The sequence below is a fragment of the Zerene cesonia genome, chromosome 29, assembly GCF_012273895.1.
Source record: "Zerene cesonia ecotype Mississippi chromosome 29, Zerene_cesonia_1.1, whole genome shotgun sequence".
Classification (NCBI taxonomy): Eukaryota; Metazoa; Arthropoda; class Insecta; order Lepidoptera; family Pieridae; genus Zerene; species Zerene cesonia.
In genome coordinates, this window is record NC_052130.1 from 2,307,254 (window position 1) to 2,331,538 (window position 24,285).

Here is a 24,285-nt window from a genome sequence, read left to right on the forward strand (position 1 = left end):
TTTGTCAACTAACATTCACAGGGTGTAGCTAGCTTAGGGCATTTAATGTTTTTATTATAATAAAATAAGATTAGTTATAGATACGGCTGGCAGTAATGTTTGTGGAGACTATATATATATATATATATATAGTCTCAGCTTGTTAGATTACAACAACGCAGAGGTTACTTCCCGCACTTGGCCAGCGTGGTAGATTATGGCCTGAACCCTCACAGGAGGGCTGTGTCCCAGCAGTGGAAACATATAAGGGCTGATGATGATGATGATGATGAGAGGTTACTTCTTACAATCTGAGCTTTTTTATACTAAGTCCTCTCCTCCGAGGTAATCAATGGAACATGTGGAATACCCAAACCTCGATATAGGAAGGAGAATCTAAGCTTTTAGATTGGTGAGTAGAAGCTGGCTGATCCATAATCTTTTCTACACTACAAAGAGTCTTTCGTGTTTTCTTAATGATTTCATACAAAACTAACTGGATTGATAAAAAAAAAATCTTCCGCCATCTGAAAGAAGTCTCTTCGCAAAGTTTCATTGACAATGGCTTAATGTACCACGAGCGAAGCCGGGCGAACCGCTAGTGTATTTCTACACTAATATTATAAAGAGGAAACTTTGAAATTTGTGTAAAGTTTTCACGCAAAACACTGTTGGACCGATTTAATAAGTCTAGCAAGCAAGTCACATCTTCACTAAGTGACATAGGCTATATGTGGTTTCACGGGCGAAGCCGGGACGAACAGCTAGTTGGATAAAAGCAGCAGTTTCACATAAGAATATCCATTTCTGCTGACTCTTCTAACTCAACTCAACCACACTTATGTACAGGCGCTAAGCATTAAACGAAGCAAAACAAACGCCTAGAAAATAAAATTTCTAGAGCATTCTCTATCAACAACGAGTATCGTATCACCACTAGTGCGTGTCATTGGTGTCCCAATGAACGATCTTTAACATCTATTAAACGGTCCAGTAAAAAATAAATAGACTTTGATTGACAGCGTCCGGAGCCGAATAAAAACTCGTTAAACTACGAATGATTAAGATTCGTTCGGAAATTCGATACAGTTTTGCTTCTTAAAGCTCATTTGGTGTAAATTGGTCAGAGTAGTCTCTTTTGAAAGAGGTGTTTTGTAAACGTATTATATAAGCAACAAGAAATGTTTCATACAGGACCGAGTTATAAACTCGAAAAACCTTTTCGTGAGATCTATTAAGATGTATACCTGGATATACTAAACAAATGGAACAAGCATTTCTGGGCATTAGGGGACAATTGGGTGTTTAGGTGGAATTAACATTGTGGAGCGACTCCTAACATAGCTACGCTGCACGTATACACCTCTTCTCAATCGAGAGCAATAACACTACCATCTATACTAATATAATAAAGAGGAAAAGTTTTTTTGTTTGTTTGTTCGTACCCTAAAGGCTCCGAAATTACTAGTCAGATTTTGAAAATTTTCCCACCAAAAGAGAGCTACATTATTCCCGAGTACTAACATTATTACCCATAGGATACTTTCAACCCCGGAAAATGCTTAATTTCCACGAGATAACGGTATAATATTATAAAGAGGAATTTTTTTATATTTTTGTATGTTTGTAACGTTTTCACGCAAAAACCACTGGACCGATTTTAAAAATTCTTTCCCCAGTAGAAAGCTGCTACTCAACCGAGTGTCATAGGCTACATATGTACCACAGGCGAATCCAGGGCGAACAGCTAGTAATACATATTATATTCATGTTTGTTGACGTTTGTCTCAAGCTTTGTCGAAATAGGTGCATAGGTGCGAGTTAGGTGCTAAGTGCATTACTAAAATAACAAAGTATTCTTAATTTGATGGTTAACTTTTATACAATGTAAGGTAGCTGGTTTGTAGGTGTGTGAGTTAAAGTTCGCACTACAAATAAGACCACATTTATAAGGAGTACACAACTAGACATCTTTTGTTTTTTCTGTACATTTCTACTTTAGGTACCTACCTACGTAGCATTTTTATTGCATACCTACTGAGTAATGGATGATTGATTAAAATCCCTCCTTTTCATTTAAGATCGATACCAATAGCTAAAGAAAATACACCAACATTTAATTGGTGACATTTCCTAAAATCAACAACTATGCTTAGAAAATACCTACTTAATAGGAATATTTAATGTTTAAAAGATTTTTATATCTGTAATATCTATATGTCTACGTATCTTTGTCACGTACGCTTTAAGACCTCCAAATACCTGTGTTTTACACGAAACCATTTCCAACCTTTATTCAACCCTTAAACGTGACGTAAAAATACGTAAAAGCTACATAAACAGTTTAGCAGCAACGAGCGAAGCCAAAACAGAGTGCTAACATCAAATAATAAAGTAATTTAGTGTACAGCCCATGTACAGCTCATTAAACGTAAAGCCCAATGGAGTTCACGATTCCCATAGCATCGCAAACAAACTAAAATCCGACGTAAAGCAAAATTAACAACTTTAATACGGCCGCTTTCAGGTAACTAAGAGTATTTATAGACCTCTACAAACACGTTAATGGCACAAAACGCTCGCAGCCGCAGCCCAAAAGCCATTAAGTTCAAAACTCAATAAACATCATTGTTTCAGCGCTTAACTAGGAAAATAACCCGCCACAGCCGCACGGGGCCGCTTTGGCCCGATCTTCAGTTCACCGCGACCTCTAATATTCATAAGTCAATTTCCTGCCCCATTAATACGTAACGAAGTAGCGCAAATGGCCTTATCGCTTGTGCGCGATTACTTGCCCGCCGCTCTCTTACATAATTCAACGTATTAAACGAAATTGTTTAAACCTTATTGCTCGATTACGTTTCTCCACCCCGGGCACGCCTCGTTTCCCTCGTCCAATCAGCGGGCGGTATCCCGTGTCCCCCCACCCGTCATCTCCCTTCCTGTCCCCGCCCGGTCTTTTCCCGATTTCAGATAGCAATGACGTTTGGATGTTAGGCGTAGACAGACGTTTCGACACGTTGGCGCGTGCGTGGATTTCAGTGCGATGCTAACGGTCGTATGTTTACATATGCACGATTGAAGTAACGATATAGGGACTCATTTCGACTGTATGTGTTGTGATTAGTGGGTCGATGAACTGTTGACCGACCGTTTAGATGTCTAAACTAGGGGTTGATAAATAAGCGTTGCTATGACGATGCTTGCGATGGCTCGAGGGTCAGAGGAGAGAAGAGATGACGACGTGGAAAATGAAGGAGAGGCGAACGGCGAGGTAGATGTCGTTGGGGTTGAGGAGGCCGCGCCGGTGGACCTGACCAGGCGTTTGGGGTTAACGAGACCCCCCGAGAGGCCAGCCATAGCGTTCTCGGTTGAGAACATTCTGGATCCCACGAAGTTCACGGGGCGGACCGAAGTTCCGATGAGATATGATGAGACGTATTGGAGGCCGCATTACGACAGAGATGACAGTGATTCTGGTGAGTACGATACATTGTAAACAGGACCAACATTTGTGGGTTAACTTGAATTTACTTGACCTGGAAATGTTTTGTAAAATCAAAGACATTACAATACTTATTTTTATCAAAAATAAAAACACCTCCAATTTTTTAGAACTGGACCAATTTGAAATGGGATCACATGCGAGGCACCAGCTTTCAAATAAAGAATGAATCATAATATCGCTTCACCCAGTACAAAGTATCTAATGAATTCGGTGTAAAATTAGAATTTCCTACTTATATAAATATTACATATAATATAAACAAAGATCTTATCAATATAAACCGAGAAGAAAATAATGTCTACTTAAAATATTGAAATCGATTTAAATAAAGATATTCTAGAGGCACCATAATTGTATTATAACATGGACCGATATCAATGAAATTAAATTTTCTTTTAAACAATGTAAGATTGAATTTAAAATAACATATATTAAAATTCATACATAGATAACAAATTTATAATGATATAAAGCAATTGCTAGGTACAGCGAGAGCCAAAAATGCCGGAACAAATTGTATCAATATAAATTTAAACTTCAAAATAAGTACTTATTCAGACTTGATATTTTTTGTCCATTTTATTTCGCAATTAAAAAAAAGTGAAACATTTATTGTATTTTTATTATAAAACATTTAAATAAAGCGCCATTAAATATCATTATAATAACGACTACCTAAGAAATGTGTCTATAAATATACTAACTGCGCCCTGCGGTTTCACTCGCGTAAGTCCGTATCCCGTAGGAATATCGGGATAAAAAAGTTGCGTATACATTATTCCAGTTGTCCAGCTGTCTACGTACCAAATTTCATTTCAATCGGTTCACTACTTTTTGCATGAAAGAGTAACTAACACACACACATCTTTACAAACTTTCGCATTTATAATATTAAGTATTTTAATTTAAAGAAGTTTTATGGTAAATAAAGCTGCTATTCAATGCAAACTATACGTCTACCAGTACAGTTTTATTATCTAGTGATGTTTAAAACCTAACTGTATCACCGACGCCGAAGCGAGGCATTTGAGTAAACTAGTTATGTACTGATTTTCTGAGCAATTGTCACGGGTTCTATCAGAAGGTATTGTGAACAAAGATTATCTGAATCATTATATTATCGTACGTGTACACAATATGATTTTATTATTATAATTAAACTTTATCATTGAATTTATCTATCAATAATAATAGATAGTGTCCATTAGCTGCGACCCCAACATCTACAACTGAATTACATTCAATGTTTAAACAAAATTATACCTATAAAGGTTTTTATGAATGGTTGAATGCCGTTTTTAGAAGGATTTTAATAGATCATAATAAAGAAATAGACAAATGAATCTCCTTCGAAGATTTAAATTTCAGTTTTATAGCATTGAAATGCTTCATAAATGAGAAATTTTGAAAAAAAAAAAAAATCTCAAACCTAATAGATGTTAAAATCCTAATCGTAATTTATGTTGCCACTTGGCAAATAATTAGCTATCAACAATAAACATAAAAAAGCGAGCTTTTACACACCAGTAGCGGGCAATTTCGACAAATTAATAGTCCATTGTGATTTTGATTGCTTACGTGACGAAATTAGCTAACGAGGTGCACAATTTTTTGCCACTACCTGCAATAAATTGGACTGTATTACTATAGCGTTAAGAGTGATATTGCATTTCAGACTGTTTGTTTTGTGAAATTGGACAGTCTTGTCTCAATTATGGACGTGACGAAAAGTGAATTGTATCGGCCGTTTATGCCGGAACCGAAAAGCAATTTATATGTTTATTAAACACCTATTAATGAGGTGTGAATGGAAATATTAGTTCCGACTGTGCACCGTTAGTTCGCTTGTTATCTTTATCATTGAATTTGTTAGTTTGCTTACTCATTACTATGCATGTAAATTTGTGCGACTGCTGATCTGTTTTTGAAATAATCAAACACAGCGTAATGCCACCTGAAAGAAAAGTGTCTCGTCTTAATACTTTAGATAGAAAATTTTAGACCAAGAAAGCATTTTAAGACTTTCGAAAATTCGCCCGGTCATAAAAACCGATTAAGATCGTTAGGGTCAATTAAACGTATGATATATCTGTAATAAACTTGACATATTAAATAAATAGAAGACCTTGCCTATATAGGTATATATGGGTTTGCTTCTTTCTCTAAGTAACTACCTTCCTACGTATACCTTCTCGATAGAGGTAAGTAAAATTTAATAGTTAATATTCACAGACGGAATTCAGCAATACGTACTTACGTCGGAAAACAATAATTCTAATTAACATTATATAATTAATGATAAAAATACCTACACCATCTAATAAAACAATAATTAAATATGCACCTTTGACAAAAAATAAAAAATATTATTATAACAACCCACTTAATCTTTTATGTTAAACAGATAAAAGCAATCTAATAAATAATCATAACACTAATACAATTAATACCTAAATATTCTCATTACCCGACTGCGTTTGGTATTTCTCTTGCCCTAACAATATAGATATCTAATGAAAGATCCTAAATACAATTAAACTAGGTATTAAACAGGTTTTATTTTTCATTATAATAATTCTTATGTCACTTTCACTTGAATAATTCTCAATACGCAACATAAAATAAATTCATACCGTCACTAAAAGCGCAGTTCCTCGATACTCAACTGGAAATTGCACAATTGTTTTATCATTTAGGACGCCATTATATTTATCTATTTGTGTTAATTGCTAATCACTTCCACACGTCTCTAAAATCACTTTAATATTGCATTAATTGATATTTAATTAAGGTGGCGAAAGCTCGTTAAAGTTGCCAATATCCGTTCACAGCGGATACAATAATTCGCTAATAGATTTATTGCAAAAATTTGTTTTTGAATTTAGCAAACTTTTTATACAGAGGTCGGGAATGTAGGTTATCTTTTTGTAAATTATGATTCAATTAAAATAATGTTTTTTTTAAACGTTGTTTCCAAAAACGAAGGAGGTTCAATTTGATTGTATCCTTCGTGGTTTTGTTACTTGATAAAACCTAGGATTTCAGGCGTTTGACGTGACTCTTTTGTATTTGATAGGAAATTGTTGTTATTTTAGAATTTGGAGAGGAAGATTCTGCCCGTAAAGATGGATAAAATTTGAATTTCTTCTCTAATAAAAATCTAGCAAACGCTATATCAATAAAACGCAACGTGCGCTTACATGTTCTGTTTTCACGGTTGCCTGGAAGACATTGCTTTTCAGCAATCAAGCCACGTTTTATTATGTTATTCTGCTTTTATTACTTAATTGCATGTACTCTGGGACTACAATAAAGTGTTATAGCTAAATAAATAACAATATATTGGATCATCTTGAATACATATATAATAATACAAAATGAAGAGTTTTTTGCTCGTTGGTGTATCTTGGAAGCTTCTGAACCGATATAACAAATTATATCACTATTTCATATGTACGTGATCCTTGCGTGCTCTGGGATAAAAATATATTATATTAATAAAAAAACTACCATATATTTTAAACATTGTATATAGATCTCTCTTTTATTTGTACCTACGGTCAAGATTTGAACATTTGTCGTATAGATCGTTAAAAACCGACATTTTTTTTTTAATTCAAGCTAAGTATATATAACACGTATTTATCTACTGTCTAGAATTTTTTCAAATTTTTTGAAGTCTTCTTATAAATTTCATCAAACAGCTTTAACATTCTTAGAGTAATTTGCTTTGCATAAAACTAAAACAAACTTAATATCGGTTCTTACATTCGCTTACTTCTTCTTCTAACACTAAAATTGTTCGAAACCCGGTATATTTTCGTCAGAGGCTAAAAAACGATATGAGAAGATGTCAATTCATTTTTTCTGTATGTAAATCATGTTTATTTAGTATTAAATCCGTTATTAAACCTGTTTTATTTCCGTTAACAAGGTGGTCTACTCTATTGGGTCGGTTTTTTGAAAAAAATAAAGAAAATTTAACGTATTTAATTTAGTAATCATTAAAAAATTTATATTAAACTAGCGTACCGCCCCGGCTCCGCCCGTGGTACATACATATAGCTTTCCTCAATAAATGGGCCTTTAAAAGTAAAAGGACCAGTAGTTTCTGAACAAACAGCTTTATGATATTAGTATAGATTTCATTGTTGAAAAAACTTTGGCATTTATAATATTAGTAGGATTTTGCAGCGGAATTAAAAACAGTAGCGCTAATCTGAAGCTAACGTTCCGCGCGCGGCTTTGCCCTTACTAAATTTCAGAAATTTCAGAATTTCTTAGTATTTAATTTCCTGCCAGTAATGCAACTTAAAAATGCGATTCCAATTCTTAGCCCCTACTTATTAAATCTCCAGAATGTACTGATTAGAATTAATCGTAGATTACCTACAGTTACTTTCTAGTTTGTATTTTAAATTATTGTTTATTGAGTTGCTACCATGGGGATGACATGTTGTGTGTCTTTTTTTTTAACGAAAGATTAAACAAAATCAACTCATTAGCAGTAGATAAAGTATGCCTAAAGCCGTAGTATTAAACTTTTCACGTTTTCTTCCCCTAGTTTTACCTCAATCCATTTAATTGTTACATTTCAAAAGTCTTAGCGTGCGAACGACTGGACCGAATTTGTCGGGACTTTCACTGGCGTATAGATGATGTAATAAGGAATGACGCGCGGCACGCAGATAGCATTAAAATAACATATTTAATTAATACTTTATGGTGTCATTTATGTAATTTAGGTCCCATACTTATTTAACCTAGAATAAATTACATTAAAAGAGAAATTTGTAGTAACAACTATGTCAACCTTGCAATTATCTCTTAATGTATGATTGTTCTGACATTTAAAAATAATTGACACACATTTAAAACATTTTCCGTATACATTTTAATAAATAATGTAAGATTATAATAAGTTTAAACTTAAATAAAGCTTTTTATTACTGATTAAGTAACGAAAAGGAGGGTAAGAAGAGAAAGGAAAGGAGGAGAAGAGAATTTATGGTAGCAGTCTAGTAGTTTCTGAGATTGGCGCGTTCAAACAAACAAACTTTTCAGCTGTATATTAATACCATTGGATTCGACGCTGGATATCTCTTTAAGACCAACTTATACCGACGCGAAGTTATCAATGTATTAATTTAAATCTCTTTCTTTATTATCATTAAATTAAACACAAAATAAACCATTAGAAGCATGCTTTTAAAAGCTTTTAAACGTTTTATTATACAGATGCAAATTAATGTTATCGATTCGGGGAGCACCTTATACAAAAATCGACAGAACTTATAATTAGTTGAAGTAAGATCCAATTTGTAACAAATATTATATTATCGTATTTTTAATTACAAACATATTTTTTGCGTACTAGTTTTTACTTAAAAAAGGATGACCGTCGGGTCGTTTTTTTATGTCATAGCGGGCAACTGAGCTGGTGGTTCGCCTGATGGTAAACGATAACCACCGCCCATGAACATTCGCAGAGGCTCAGACCTCTGAGAATGCGCTGCCCGCTTTTAAGGGATAAGGAAAGGATTGATGACTAGGTAAGAAGGAATTTGCAATGCCACTTTCATCTATACATATAATAAATCTGTAGAAAAGTCATTTTTGTACATTGAACAAATTGAAAAAAAAAAATAGCCAGTGTGTAAAAAGATAACTAACATAACCCATTTCCATCATTTTTGAAATTTTTGTCTGCTTGTTTGTGCGCACATCACGTAAAATCTACGAATTAAATGCAGACAATGTTTATATACAAAAATTATACGTAACTTGAGGTATAACTTAGTTTTTGTTTCATCGAAATCGGTTTACTCTATCACAAGATATGATTAATTTGATATTTGATAACGGACTTACGCGGGTGAAACCGCGGGGCGCAGCTAGTTTAACATAAAATAAATATAATGACATAAAAAATAAATACAATGAAAAACACGGTTCGATGATGGAATCAACTGAGTTGTCTCACTTGCTCATATACAGAGTATATTGAAAAAAATATTTATACCTGACGACACTAATCAAGATAATAAGACACACTCATGAATTTGTCACCTAACCTAGATAAGTGTTCAAAATCATCTCTAAGGTTATACATAAATACACGTGAAGCTAATAATAGAGTGTCGTGTATAACAAAATCTTTGGCTTAACCGGCATATGATAAGATTTACCGAAATGAGTTGTTATAGGATTTATAAAAGGGAATTTTTCGTACCTTTCCATTAAAATATAAATGTTGTATATTAAAATATAATGTATAATATAAATTTTGTCAATAAGAAAATGTGAAAAACTTATTTCATAAATTTTTGATATTTACATTTATACACTTATCTCGTAGTAAATTAAATTATTAGTGCATAACATGCCAACCAAATTTTGACCGCAAGTTTCCGTAAAAGCAATTTTGTCAACCGTCATTCCGAATAACGAATTAGGTTCTGAATTCGATTATATTTTTTGGCATAATTGTTTCGGTGTTTGATAAGAAATTGTTTTCATTTGCTCTTTAATTTCATAACATAAAATTAGATTATTGTATACACTTATGAGCCTTGTATGTAATAGTCAATACAACGAAAGTCTAAATATTTTACGAGGCTATATAATGATGTTATCACAACTCTAATAACGATAAGATTGATCTATAACGTCCCAAATAAGGTTATTGCTTCCGCGCCATTTTCCATTACAAACATTGAGGAGATACTATCATGATATATTTTAACTGACCGTTCCTTTTTTAAAAAGTAAGTACTAAGAAGGTACGTAGGTACGTAGGTTTCTTTTTATTTATGGTTATTGCTCCCGTTTTGATAATGAACGGTTGTTTGCTAATAATAAGGTATGTATTAGTATACACCCAGAACAGTTCTTTAGTATCATTATTATGACATATTATGTAAAATAGATATGTTTTTAAAAGATGTATTACAGGGTCTCGTGCCGGCTCTGCGCTGTTGAAACTGTATTCCGAATCAGTGCTAAAACTATGATATGACGATTTAAAAGTGCTTCTAGATGAAGACTTAAAAAATGTTTGAGCTTGGAAGTTAAATAATGACATAGTAAGATGGGAAGTAGGAAGTTGTTATTGTGATATGTAATATAGGGATTGTAAGAAGGGCACAGGCGTGATTTGAAGATAGGCTAGTTTGTATCTAGTTTGAATCTAGTTTATTATTAGGTTTAATCTTATGTTTGCGCGTTTGCTGTTTTGAACTGTAGTTTTTGATGATTAGAATTTTCACATTTAGAGTTTTAGATATATAACAACAGAATAACCAAACAAAGCTTAAACCTTGTACCAAATATCAAAACTTGAAAAACCCGCAAACACTGAAAAACGACTTTTCTTGTTCACTAGTCGATTGGTCCGAGCTGAACAGAGACAGCGCTACCCGTTCGCGTACGTTAGAGTGAGACAAAATCAACCCTTCGCTCGCCGCACCCTTTGCGCACCAATCCGTGAAATTAGAGTCGTCTAAACGAATCTAACGATTATTTTATTATCCCTTTTGCGCTAAGATTTGTTCCTTGCTCACTCAAATAAAAATAAAAGGTGAATAAGGCGTTTCGGGGGTCAAGCGAACATAAATATCCCGTTCTCGGTCCGCATTATTATTATTTATTATTATTATTCGCCCCTTTAGCTCTGATCCTTAGATTAATGTCTGGAGTCTGTGTTTGAATTGTCTACGAACTCCTTTTTTGTACCTAACTGCAATTATATTTATTGTATATAAAGAGAAGACAAGATTTTAACATATTTATATCGTATCTTGATATGTATTAGAAATTAGTAAATTCTGTAAATATGAGGTCTAATAAAAAAAAAAAAAGATAATAGAATCTGGTTATCTGGAAGATCTGGTTGTCTGGAAGAAATCGCTATATAGCGATAAGGCCGCCATTTGTTCATAATGTAACTTTATTAAGTTTTTTGTAGCTTTATTAAGAGCAATAAAGAATTAATTAATAAATAAAATAGAAATATTGAATATCTGCAACTAGTGGTCCGCTTCGGCTTTGCGCGTGGTACTCACACATAGTCTATAGTGAAATAATTAGTGAAAGCCATATCCAATAGTGAAATAATTATTGAAATCGGTCCAGTAGTAGCGTTAGATTAGCGCGTTTAAGCCAACAAATTCTTCAACTTTATATTACTATAATCTTTAAGTCCATGCTTCAAAGAATTATCGATTAAAAAATAATTTGAGATATATTCCTTACATATAAAATATGAATGTATACGTATAAATATTAAATCCTATTAAAGTAATAAGTAACAGTGTCGATTTTACTCAAGCGATTATTAAATTAATTCTTCTATTTTCCAATTAGAAATAAAAGACTTAAGAAATAGATGTTCAATAGAGTTGTTTGTATAAATTATAGTCACTGATATAATACAAATATATTATACATTGCTCGTTCATATTATTCATTCATTTATTTGTGTAACGTTCTATTTTTATATCTGTACCTATTATATATGATTTTTTATCAGAATAAGATTTGCCACTCAAATATTTTAGGTATCGTTGTCCATAGGCTATCAAATGATAACCCGACTGGCTAATTACGTGTTTATTAGTTATTCGCGCTAGGAACGTTATTAAGCGAGTGAACCGTGTAGGTATACACTAATCATTTATATAGCTTAGCTGTTTAGGCATACATACATACTATTCATTTAAAGTTGTAACCCATACAATATAACGTTCATCGTTTGATCTTTTCACATAATTCCAAGCATCTTCCCATTTCAAAATCAAATAAGATTTATTTTAAATTTGACAGACTTACCGATTCCAAATTCAAAACTCAATCGGAATTCACAACGATAGCAACTTAGGGTTGTTTTCACGTAATTTCCTGGTTGTAATTAAAAAGTCAGCGAGCATTGTTGCCAACATTAAACCCCTCGTTTAAGCGCGACACTTTCGCTTCCGGAACGCTGATTTTGCGTAATAAACACCCTTTATTTTAATACAATTGGGTCGCGCAGTCCGCGCAGATAAGCAAGGGTTTCGCATTTTGTTATTACGCTTGTTTTTTTTGTAGTTTTTTTGCTTGGCAATGTATGGAAATCGACTCTTCGGGTATATTTGAAATATGTCAGTATAGGGGACCATAGATATTAGAACAGCTTATAATTTACAAGGAATGCCTGAAAAACGCGAATTTTTATGCCAAAGAGTGGACCAGGGTTTTTCTTTTGGAAAAAACGTCTAACTTCAAATGGGGAAATTACTTATGTACCTACTTATTAGGTATCATTGTATGTAAGGTACCTGCTTAATTCGTTCTAATAGAATAAGAGATACCGTTGTATCTACGTTAGCTACAATATATAAAAAATAAAGGGCTATCTTAAAGACTTAAATGGCGCAAGCTCATATCGACCTAACACACATCCAACTAAATTAAGTCTAAAACGCCTCAATATCGTTTAACATAACTGCGAACAAGGCCCCATCCACAAAATCACCGAAGCACGGATCCTTTCAAATTACACTTCTCCATTTTCTTCATTTAACAAATTGATGGGCTCCATATCGGTAACACAAAAAGGCGCTCTAAAACAATGTGCTAAAGTCGAAATTTCAACGTCCATCGACATAAGCGTCGGCATCGCTTACGCCCAAAAGATAAGGCCCAGTTTTGGCTAATGGCTCAGCGTTAAGGGATTTTTAGCCTTAGCAAACAGATCTTAAAGTGTGTAATTGCTTGACAATAGGGGAGGGGGTTGCGGTCCAAGTTTGTAATTAATAAAGCCCTCTCGATTACAAGTGCCTTTCCGCGTTGGGATTTGGAAGGAGTTTGGAAAGCGACATGGTAGTTAGATGAGTTTGTATTAATGATACTTAATAGTTGCTGAATATTTGGAAATAATTATATATGTATAAATAGATTTGAGTGTCGATACTTTTAAAAGCGTGTACTAATGTGAACTAATAGGACATAGAGTTTTAATATTGCCATGAATACTTCTACTTCTTACTAAACTTGATATCTTATTTTCACATTTCCAGAAACCTTAACGCTTATAGTTTTATAATAAATTGCAATATAAACACAATTAATTTTTATTTATATATCTAATTTATTGTATTAACTGTATTCTTAGTATCTACTTGTTTCCAACCGACGTCCCAAAAACGAAGGAGGTTCTTTCGACTGATATTTTTCAGTGTCCGTGGGTTTTTAAAACGATTGACGCGATGATGTTTGTGTATGAAAGGAAATTATTGTAATTTCGTCCCATTTTAGAATCTGGTGTGAACTCCTTTGTAGAAAAGAATACATAGCTTCGTATTGTTTGAGTTTTTTTTTATTAATTTAAAAAGTTACTGAATTTAGAGCGCTTAGTCTTTTTAGAACCACTCTGATTAGTTATAGGTCCAACTGTATTATTATTCTGTTTTAGATATTTGTTTTGTATTTTTTGTACCGATTTTTATAATCTATATATAAATCCTTACAAAAATAAGATATTTAGATAACCGGTATTATGTGATGTTGAAAATAAACAATTTTTCTCTCATTTACTTGTATCTTAATAATTGCTCTGCCATTTTACATTGTCTTTTCGAGTTTCAACCATTCATTTGTTCATAAATCCATAGTAATTTTCTAGGCTTTCATCTTACCTCCCTTAGCAAATCCCCCACTCGTGTTTGCATTGCCTGTTTATTTAAGCAGCGGTTTGGAGGGTTCACAGAGATGTATAGATACAAGTTATATGAATATAGATGTAGACTGGTGAATTTTAAGGTTTTAGAAGGCAATCATTTAGTAATATGTACCCATTCTCCACAGACGAAAAATAGCCGTAGTTTGTATTGCATTTTTATAGATTGTTATTAAAAATATTAGTATGTATCCACTTACCAGATACTAATATTATAAAAGCGAAAGTATGTTTGTTTGGTTGTCCTGTCATGGCCGTGTTTTCACTGTGCTTCAGGTGTATATCTTATTAATTTATGATGAAAACCGCAATATCACATATATCATGATTTATGCGTCCCACTGCAATTTGATAAGAATCACACTAATATTTTATATGCATACACTTCTAACGATGTTAAAAAGTTTATTGATATGACATTCCACTTGGCTACCTCCCAAATACTGGTGATATCTCGAGAAAAATACGGAATAAAAACCATTTGTAGTTGGAAACGAGAGGTTTCGAATTTATTTGTTTTACTGTATACTCTGTCATATCAAATTCACAGAAGCCCTTAGCTTAATAATAGAAAAATAAAGTTCTATACAACACAGTATTAACTATACTCAGTATGTGTCTACACCGGTGTAGTAAATGCCAATATATTTGTCGTAGACTTATTTCAAGGCTAAATTGGGAAGTATTTAAAGCATCGTTTTGTTTTAGCAATTATCAAACAATGCGCTGTGAGTATGTCTACGTTTTACACGATTAGCTAAAGACTGATTGATTCTCTATCGGGCTAAAATTCCTGGAGCTATAGACGCGGATACAAAGAATTAAAATAGGAATGGAGGAAATAAAGCTTAGGTCAATACCACATATATGTAAAGAGTATATTTATAATTATAATAAGTTAAATTCAGCTCTGTCTTCCTAGCTAAATGTTGTTTGTTTTAAGGAAGTCAGTTCCCAGAGACAAAAATAACAGAACTAAACAAAGATTACAATCAAAAGATGACAATTTTAAAATTTATACGAAAAATTAAGAAAGCATAAATTAAAATTATGCGTATATAGACATTTATTTGATGGAAAGTTACATTCAGTGGTTTTGTAAACATTAAAATATATAATTTTACATTATTCCTTTATGAAGGAAATGGCATGTCATTAATTATTGCCTTAATTCCATGTGGCACAATCCTAAAGCGTACAACGCTAACATTAAATTACTTACAGCTAAATATCTAATGACAACGGTACATGTTGCGTATTTAATTTAGCTCGGTAACCGACGCTTTAAATCAGTCAACAGCACGTTGTTACTTACGCTTAATCCTGTCGATTGTCAGTCTATCGTCTGTGGCCTGTGCCTGTAGCAAATTAAAAAATCAAAATGTCAACGTCACTAAAATATTCGAGTCGAATTTAGAACGCGAGAAGAGGTTGCAGAGAAATTGTCGAATTATTAATTACATGTACTACAGTTTAATTTGCATGACTATAATCTTTATAGGAAATGGTGAGCAGATTGCCCATACCACCTAAAACGTTGTCAGCGTGATAATAAAAACAATCGTTTAATATCGATATGACACTTACTAATGTTGATTTTATTGCCATTTTGCGCTCCAAAAACGATTTCGATGCTATACTTAAATACTGAGACAATTTTCTTAATATTTATATATCCTGTCGGACGTTATATTCAATTTTACTAATTTCACTAAGCGAAGTATAGCCATAAATTATATTTTAATGTTTCCGGACGAAAATTGTTGCCAATGTTGCCACATTAAAAATTAATAGCAGTTTTGAAACTATTTCGCATCGACAACACTCATGTTGAAAGAGAAGGAAACGGAAATGAGTATTATATCATGGAGAAAACAAGAAAACATTATAATAAACACGATGAAAAAAATAAAATGTTTTATTGACTTTTCAGCCTGTATATTAAATACTTTATGGGAGATAAAATTCGAAATAATAAAGGGGCCTCAATATGGAACAAATTAAAATATAATTGTTGAGACTTCTACTAAAGAAAACGTTAATTTTACGAATTAGCTTGTAAATTGTGTTTTTTGTTTATAGTCAAACATAATTAATAATCTGTTTGTATACGACAGATACTTTAACAATTCATAATTTTTAAGTTTTTAAGAGCCAATTCGTATTAAACATACGGTATTCGCCTGGCATATGATACCGTTTTTAAAGCATAATTTTAAACTCTGTATTGACCCCACGCCCCCTTAGCAGTATCTATTACAACTTGATTAGCGATTAAAGATTAACGTGTTCAATATAACTCTCCAGGTCTATAAATTCCATCACACAACATCAATGTATGCTTAGTACTTACAGTTACTTTTGTTGCAGTCAAAGACCACCTCCAGCATTCAGACCTCGAAGCAGATGACGTCGAAACAGATGATCAAACATCCAATATGGATGACGATATCCTCACTCAGTCGGATCTGGATGAAAATGGCGATCCAAAAAGCCCAAGTTCTAGTTCCAAAAAGGGGAAAAGTTCCCGCGACTCGAAGGGAGGAACTAAGCCAAGGAGAGCGAGAACTGCCTTCACGTATGAACAGCTGGTGTCTTTGGAGAATAAATTCAAGACCACTAGGTACTTGTCGGTGTGCGAGCGGCTAAACCTTGCTTTGAGTCTCAGCTTGACGGAGACGCAGGTGGGCATTTGTTTCTATCTTTCTATAAAAGCATTTTTTGTTATTTTTACTGAACTACTCATCTTTGTACAAAGGAAGTAATTAATCCAATATTTGTGTATAATTTTTTAATTTTTTTTCATCTACTTTTCTGTTATATAACTTTTGTCTCTCATTTGTATGTTTGGTATATATTCTTGATATCTTTGACCTAACTTTATTTTAAATAAAACAAGTAGTATTACGACTGCTAATAAGAAACTTTATTCACAGGTCAAAATCTGGTTCCAAAACCGTCGCACGAAATGGAAAAAGCAGAATCCTGGGATGGATGTCAACAGTCCCACAGTTCCTCCACCCTCAGCAGGTGGCTTTGCTTCTGGACCTTACCCTGGAGGTCTGCTATATCCCCACGGAGTTCCGTATCCGTTCACAGGACCTGGGCCCTACGCACCCTATTTCCATCACCTAGCAGCGAATCATCACCACTCGCATGGATCTCTGGGTCACTCTCATACGTGATTATGGTCACGACCTGGGTCTGATCACCCGAGGGTCGATAAAGAAAATGAAAGTGGACTGTCTAATTAGCAGTGCTTGTACTCGTTCTGTTTTGAGGGTCCGATTTAGAGGCAGAATTCACCCAGAATCACACGAACTGTAGACTTCCTGAAATATGTGAATATTGTTTTATAAGCCTTCTATCGTTTTCCAACACAACGCTAAGATTCTAATTTTTTACTATTTGTTGAATAAAGTTAGGTAAATCAATACTTTCTCACAATGTTTAGCAGCTCCGACTTACAGAAACTACCCGTTGAGTTTTCGCGATATTACTACAAATTAAGTAATTTGTTTCGTTACATATTATTTCAATTTCGGTACTTAAATCAACTTTTAAATCCTATTATTGTAGTATTTCAAGGCTCTTAATTTTCATTTGTCTTACTCCTTTAATAATTTTGTACGATTTCTTGTACGATCTACCTTCAATACGATTATAAAAACTAACGACTTACGATGATGACTTCTAAATTTACTGTATATTTTTATGAGCACTGTGTAAATAAAAAGTTTGTGTCCGTGCATTAGTATCGTAATGTTATTTTAGTGCAATTTAATATGTAAGTGAAATTATGAATCAATTGTGATATATTTAACATTAAGATTCATTAAAACAACTTTATTTAAAGCGGTTTTTCACATTTATTGACTGTTTTTATTGTATAAACAATTTTCAAAAATCCTGGTTTCATTCACTAATCATTTTTTTCATTCAGACCAGGATAATAGACAAGCTTTAAATAAAGTTGATTATGAAAATGTAAGTAATGATTGTATATAAATCTAATTCATAAAGGCATTTGATTTTTTATGGAATTCTCATTACGTATTTTTTAATACTTAACAATATCTGTTTGTTTACATGAAATGATAAAAACTTAAAAGCAATACGAAGAAATGATCGGTGCAGTAAAAAGTTAAGAAAATTGTTTTTAATTAATGTTTAATTTTTTTATCAACATCCATGTTGTAGCTAGGGTTGCTTACAACACGTTTAGTTGTGGACTATAGATTATAAATATCTTATCATATATACCTTATTTTGATACTTTATACTGCTTCGAATGTGCTTTTCAACGAAGCGTAGTAAATAAACAAACGAGTTTGAGATTATTACAATAAAGTTCATTTGCCTTTGTGAAAGATAGGTAGGTCTCTACCCTTCTTCTATGATAATGTATCTGTAAACTTTTGTAAGCTTTACAATATTGCATCGAACAATCTATCCGTATGTAAATTGTATGAATAATATAACTATATTTACTGTAATCAAAATTGCTCTCCGAGGAATATAGTATGACTATTTGAAAAACTGAATGATAAATAAAAATTGTGTTTTTAAAGACAGGTTCAATCATATTGTTTTCGTTGTAACTTCATGTTTTTTTCTATGTATTTCCTATGTACCTAATACCTACATATTGGGTGGTAATTACAAAATATGGAAAATATTAGTTATAATATTTCTATCACAATATATAATTAGACTTGATTAAATGAAATTTCTATCCCTTATACGATTCTATATAAATTTTCCTCTGTACAAAAGAAAAATAAATAATAACTGAACATCTCGACTATGGATTTGTATGAATTATTTAAGAGATCATCATTTCATTTGTTAAAGTATCCTTTTAATTTAAATAAAATTTCAAGTTTGTAAATATATTTATATTAAATATGTACTGTGAATAGGGTTGCCACTGACGTTTGCTTTTTTAAATAATATTCACAGCGTTGTACTACATTGAATTTTATACTATTAACTGTAATACTGATATAAATATAGAACATACATAAAAATGTTCTAATAATAATTATCATTTTCTCTTCGTGAAAATTTGGTCAACAAAAATAAATTCAAAACGATTTATCATATATTAAATGAACATTAATAGCGGCAACCCTAATTGTGAATAAGCTTCCTATCATATTAATTTGTAACCAAGCTATTTAAATTATATTTAATATTTGTATAAAGATTATTACGTGTGTATCTTAATATTGAACGCCTATTGTAATTTAAGATGTAATAAGTGATGCTCAATGCTGTACATATTAGCCCGTGAAGATATTATAAGCTCGATGTTGATATTAAATAGTTTTCAAGTTCATACTCTTTTATTTATGCACATCCAGTTAAAATATATAGTGAAAAAATGAAATAACAATAATGATTTTTGATAATATTAACATTTTTAAGGCAGTACTTAATTAAATGATATTCACTACGAAAACACACTTAACTTACAAAAAATACTTGCAAGTTGTAAGGGCTATATTGAAATTTGAAAAGTATTTCCAAATAAATAGTATTTTTTAAATGACATTTGAAGCTTTACCCCATAGAGATAGAGGTTTCTAGAGGAGACTTTCCTACTCTTAGTTAAATCGCATAGTATGCTATTATATACCCGGATGCCATGCAAGGCACCACGCGGGATTCAGCTAGTTAAAAACAAATCTTAATATTATACATGGTTTTTATTGATACGCCAAATTTTAAATACTTCAACAAAAACTCATAATCTTTTCAAGTTATTGTGAATCGAATATTCTTATAAGAAGTAAAAAAATTTTAATTTTTTAACTGAGTAGGTAATTAGTAACTAATGTAATATGGTATGGATATATGTTGAAGTCGAACGCTTCGGCCCGAATTGGGCCAGTACGCTGTGGAGAAGTACCACACCCTACAGAAAACCGGCGTGAAATAGTAGCATGCTACTTTGTTTCGTTCGGTGAGTGGGAGAGCCGGGGGCAACATCCTTTTCCTTAACCTTCTCTCGCCTTTCTTTTGTTCCTTTCGTCAATCCTTTCTTAATCCCTTTGATATTTAAAGTTGCTATTTACAAATGCGTAAGGTCTACAATCGAGCTTACGCCCCTCCAAATGTTCACGGGCGGTGGTAGCGCTTACCATCGGGCGACCCGCTCTATCGCCGACGAAGACATAAAAAAAACACATTGATTCGAATTATTTATCTCTAAATGTAGTAAACTGAAGATATAAAAATTAAAAATTATGTCATGTTCAAGATTGAAACTCCCTCCATTATCTAAGAAATATATTATTAGTATAAGTTATTTAAATCTACTAAGAATTTCGTGAACACCCAATGTCACACAACTAATTACGTATTTATCAAAAAGCGACCGCGCTAATTGCGTAACTTTGATTGACGTCGACAAAATCTATCGAGATAACTAGCTAAAAATGTGTTGACCGATTTTTTATTTCGCGGGAATTTCGGCCTCTTTTGATCGCTTCCAACATGGCGGCCGACAAGTCATCTGTCATTTTTAATTGTGTGTCAAACCGCCACGTTTGGATGCGCGTCACGCACCACCGCGGAATATATTTAGTTTATTGCGTTATAAACGCGGCTATTATTATTTTACCGATGCTCATTAGATTCGCATTCAACTCCGGCCGTTTCATTAGAATTAAGTTATTTGGACAGTTATTTCCATGAGCAATTTTATGTCTCGGCTTTACGTGCATGACTATTTAGGTGACGTGCGATCAATTATCCTGCTAATAGACACGTGTTTCAACGGATCTTGAAATAGAATGTAATTTTCAAGTGGGATGACACCCAACTGACTAATTTTTAACGTATTATCTAGTACTTTACTTCATTCTGTAACTCCGTGCGATCGCTATTTATTATGCTACGTAATATTGTGTTTTTGAAGTTTTTGAAATTAATGAGATACACTTACTGTTATGAAACATAATTTCTTCACAAAAGTACTCTATGAAACAATTAAAATGATCACAACTACTTAAATAATGTAAAAAAAGAAACGGGAATAAAAAATAAAACAATGTGATTTATTCACTCGGTGTGACGTATATATGGGACAAATCCAATATTAATTAATAGTGGCGTCTAAAAAACGGATGCCATTCGTTTTTTATAGCCCAATGTCAGCCGTTTACAATTTTGAACAAGCTAACATCAAAGTAGTTATCAGTGACGACGTATAAATAAGTCCTTTGAACAAAATATCGTCCCAACGCCTTCTAATGTCTTAATTTTCGAACGTTTCAGCTTCACAAGGGGCACCTTACCGCGTTTATTTCACAATAAACTAAAATATATAGCTCTGCTTTAGACATTTTCGACAACCAACAAGTGGCAATTAAAAGTGACAAATGGTATGAGTTATATGTGTCGTACGTCGGCGCTACCGTACGTTGTCTCAAAGATCCCGCTCATTTCTCTGATCTCGCTATCCTCCACTTCATTCCTGAGGAGCTGAGAACGCCACAATGACCTATAAATGTTAAGTACGTTGAAATAATTTTAAACTTTACGTCGCAAAAATAAAAGTGAGGTTAGGTTGTTCCCGCCATTTATGCGATGTAGCCATTTCGTTTTGACGGATGTTCAAAAAATGAAAAAGAATAATTTTGAAATGTCACTACGCGTGACGCTTGGTCGTACACTACGCCTTGTCGTCTAGTGCATTAAAAAGCTATAAACGTTCCCGCGAAATATGAAAGAGAATCGAAAACCATAGAGACGCAATTTTGAAAATATTACAGTCATTTATCATATAAAAATACGTTCAGGAACATGTAAATTTTTATTAAATTTTCTGGTACATAACAATTACCAGAAGTTTAATTTTATACAATTTATTGTCGCGACACTTCAGTTGAAACAAGTTTGTGGTTCTCTCAGACGTTTTCTTTATGTAAACGAATAAAATGGTGAAATTATTGCGAAGAATAATTGGATGAGACGTGAAATTTGAAAAGCGGCGAGCGAGTACTGTAAAATTTAACGAAATGAAAGTTTTGTGTGAATTTACAGTGAGTAAACAATATGTTTTTGTTTAACTTTTCCTATTTACTTAAATGATAAATATGGAGAAATTTAATGTATTAATTACTTATTTTACGCGAAACAATAAAAATCTAGTCCCCATTGAAATTAATCATAGCCGAAGACAAAAGATAATTCATTCCAATGACTTAAACGCACTTTAAAAACATTGAATTGCAATAATAGGAGTAGCGATTAAATACAATTAAATATACATATGAGATATTTTCAGTAATAATTTGAAGCAAATCGTATGCAGCGTGGATAAACGCGATCAAAGGACTGACGACAGTGGTGGCCAATCAGTGTTTAATTTGTCATAACACGGTAGCTTTAACGTGATTTTACGTCGCAGTACGCAAATAGATTTATTAATCTTGGGTACAAAAGGAGTGTGCAGTTTAATGTTTATTTAATTTAATATTCTTTACGGTTTTAATAATTTTATGTAAGTAGGTAATTATAATAATACTAGCTGCGCCCCGCGGTTTCACCCGCGTAAGTCCGTATCCTGTAGGAATATCGGGATAGAAAGTAGCCTTTATGTTTTCCAGTTGTCTAGCTATCTACGTACCAAATTTCATTGCAACCGGTTCAGTAGTTTTTACGTGAAAGAGCAACAAACACTTACACATCCTTACAAACTTTCGCATTTATAATATTAGTAGGATTTATAATTAAAAATAAGTACATAATGGTACTAAGTATTCAGTTACAAATTATGAGACAATCACATCGCATCATTCGTAATTTGATTGAATATAGGATAATAGAACTCATTATAATCCCAACTTATATAGTAAATGCAAAAGTAGCTCTATTTGTCTATTCCTCACACCTAAAGCAATGAATCGATTTGGTACATTGATAGTTTATGATCCAAGAAAGAACATAGACTAGTTTTTATCCCGGAAATACTACGAGAGCAGAACTATGTAGTAAAAACCTTGAACATTTTATTTTTTCTATACCTATTAAAATTGTTAATAATATAACCTAAAACCTGATTATGAAATGATTATATATGACAATAGCACAGTTAAAAAAATTAAATATGTATACTCTTCATCAACAATATGATCTACAGATATTACGTATTTGTTTTATAAGTCGGCAAGTCAATCTATCCCCGCGGGATTACCATCGATTCAGCGTATCAGATGTTCCATTTCCTGTAAGAAAGGAGTATTTTATTCTGGTAACAGGTTTTGAAGCGATACATTCGCTTTACTGTGCCCCATTGATAAATATATAGATGTGTGAGTATAGACTGTGCATTATACTAAAACAGAGACAAAATAAAAACAGAATTCAATGTTGAACGCAGTACGCAAATTCCAAATTTGAATTAATCGATGCGTTCATTCATCGAAGGGATATTTAATCGTTCACACTGAGTATGTAATTAAATTAAATTAATTATTCTTTATTGCACACATAAAACATTAAAATTATATTAAAGGATGTAAGACGCAAAGTGCGGTTTTTGCTCAATAGCAATTTCTTCCAAGCGACCCATGCGAACCAGAAGTGACAATATAATGATACATAATTAAGGTTGAGGGTAATTAATAAATAGTATTCGTGCACGTAGAAGATTTCACCGATAGAAAATTGATATTAATTACCCAATAAGAAGATAGAGGATTCCAATATGGACTCGTATAGCGAAAGATAGAATAAAGTGGAAATTCTTAGAGGAGGCCTATGTCGAAAGACAAGCTGCAACATAGAAACGACCGTTTACCGATACATTTAAAAAAAAACCGTATAAAGTAAAGATGTTTGTATAGAAAATCATTGTAAAATAAGTCCAGCAATAAAGGCTATTTTATTTTTATTTTATTATTTAAAAAGATAGAGGACCAGAAGTTAAAGGTCACATTTTTCTAGTGCAAAATGCAAAACAACGATTTATTCCGCGAAAGCCCTAAACCCAAAGCAATAACTGTGATCCAGGCGAATTAAATGAAAATTGAGTTGAATAAAAATTTAAATGTAGCGTTCGGTGAGCCGG

The 24,285-nt window shown here is 32.8% G+C and overlaps 1 protein-coding gene across 1 annotated transcript; it reads left to right on the forward strand.

The window, feature by feature from the left end:
* The first annotated feature begins 2,977 nt into the window (after nucleotides 1-2,977).
* Nucleotides 2,978-17,908, forward strand: LOC119837860 (homeobox protein slou). Its single transcript, XM_038363638.1, has 3 exons — nucleotides 2,978-3,458; nucleotides 16,575-16,888; nucleotides 17,141-17,908. Exons 1-3 carry the CDS (start codon nucleotides 3,173-3,175, stop codon nucleotides 17,387-17,389), a joined length of 849 nt encoding a protein of 282 aa, XP_038219566.1. The 5' UTR covers nucleotides 2,978-3,172; the 3' UTR covers nucleotides 17,390-17,908.
* The last annotated feature ends 6,377 nt before the right edge of the window (nucleotides 17,909-24,285 follow it).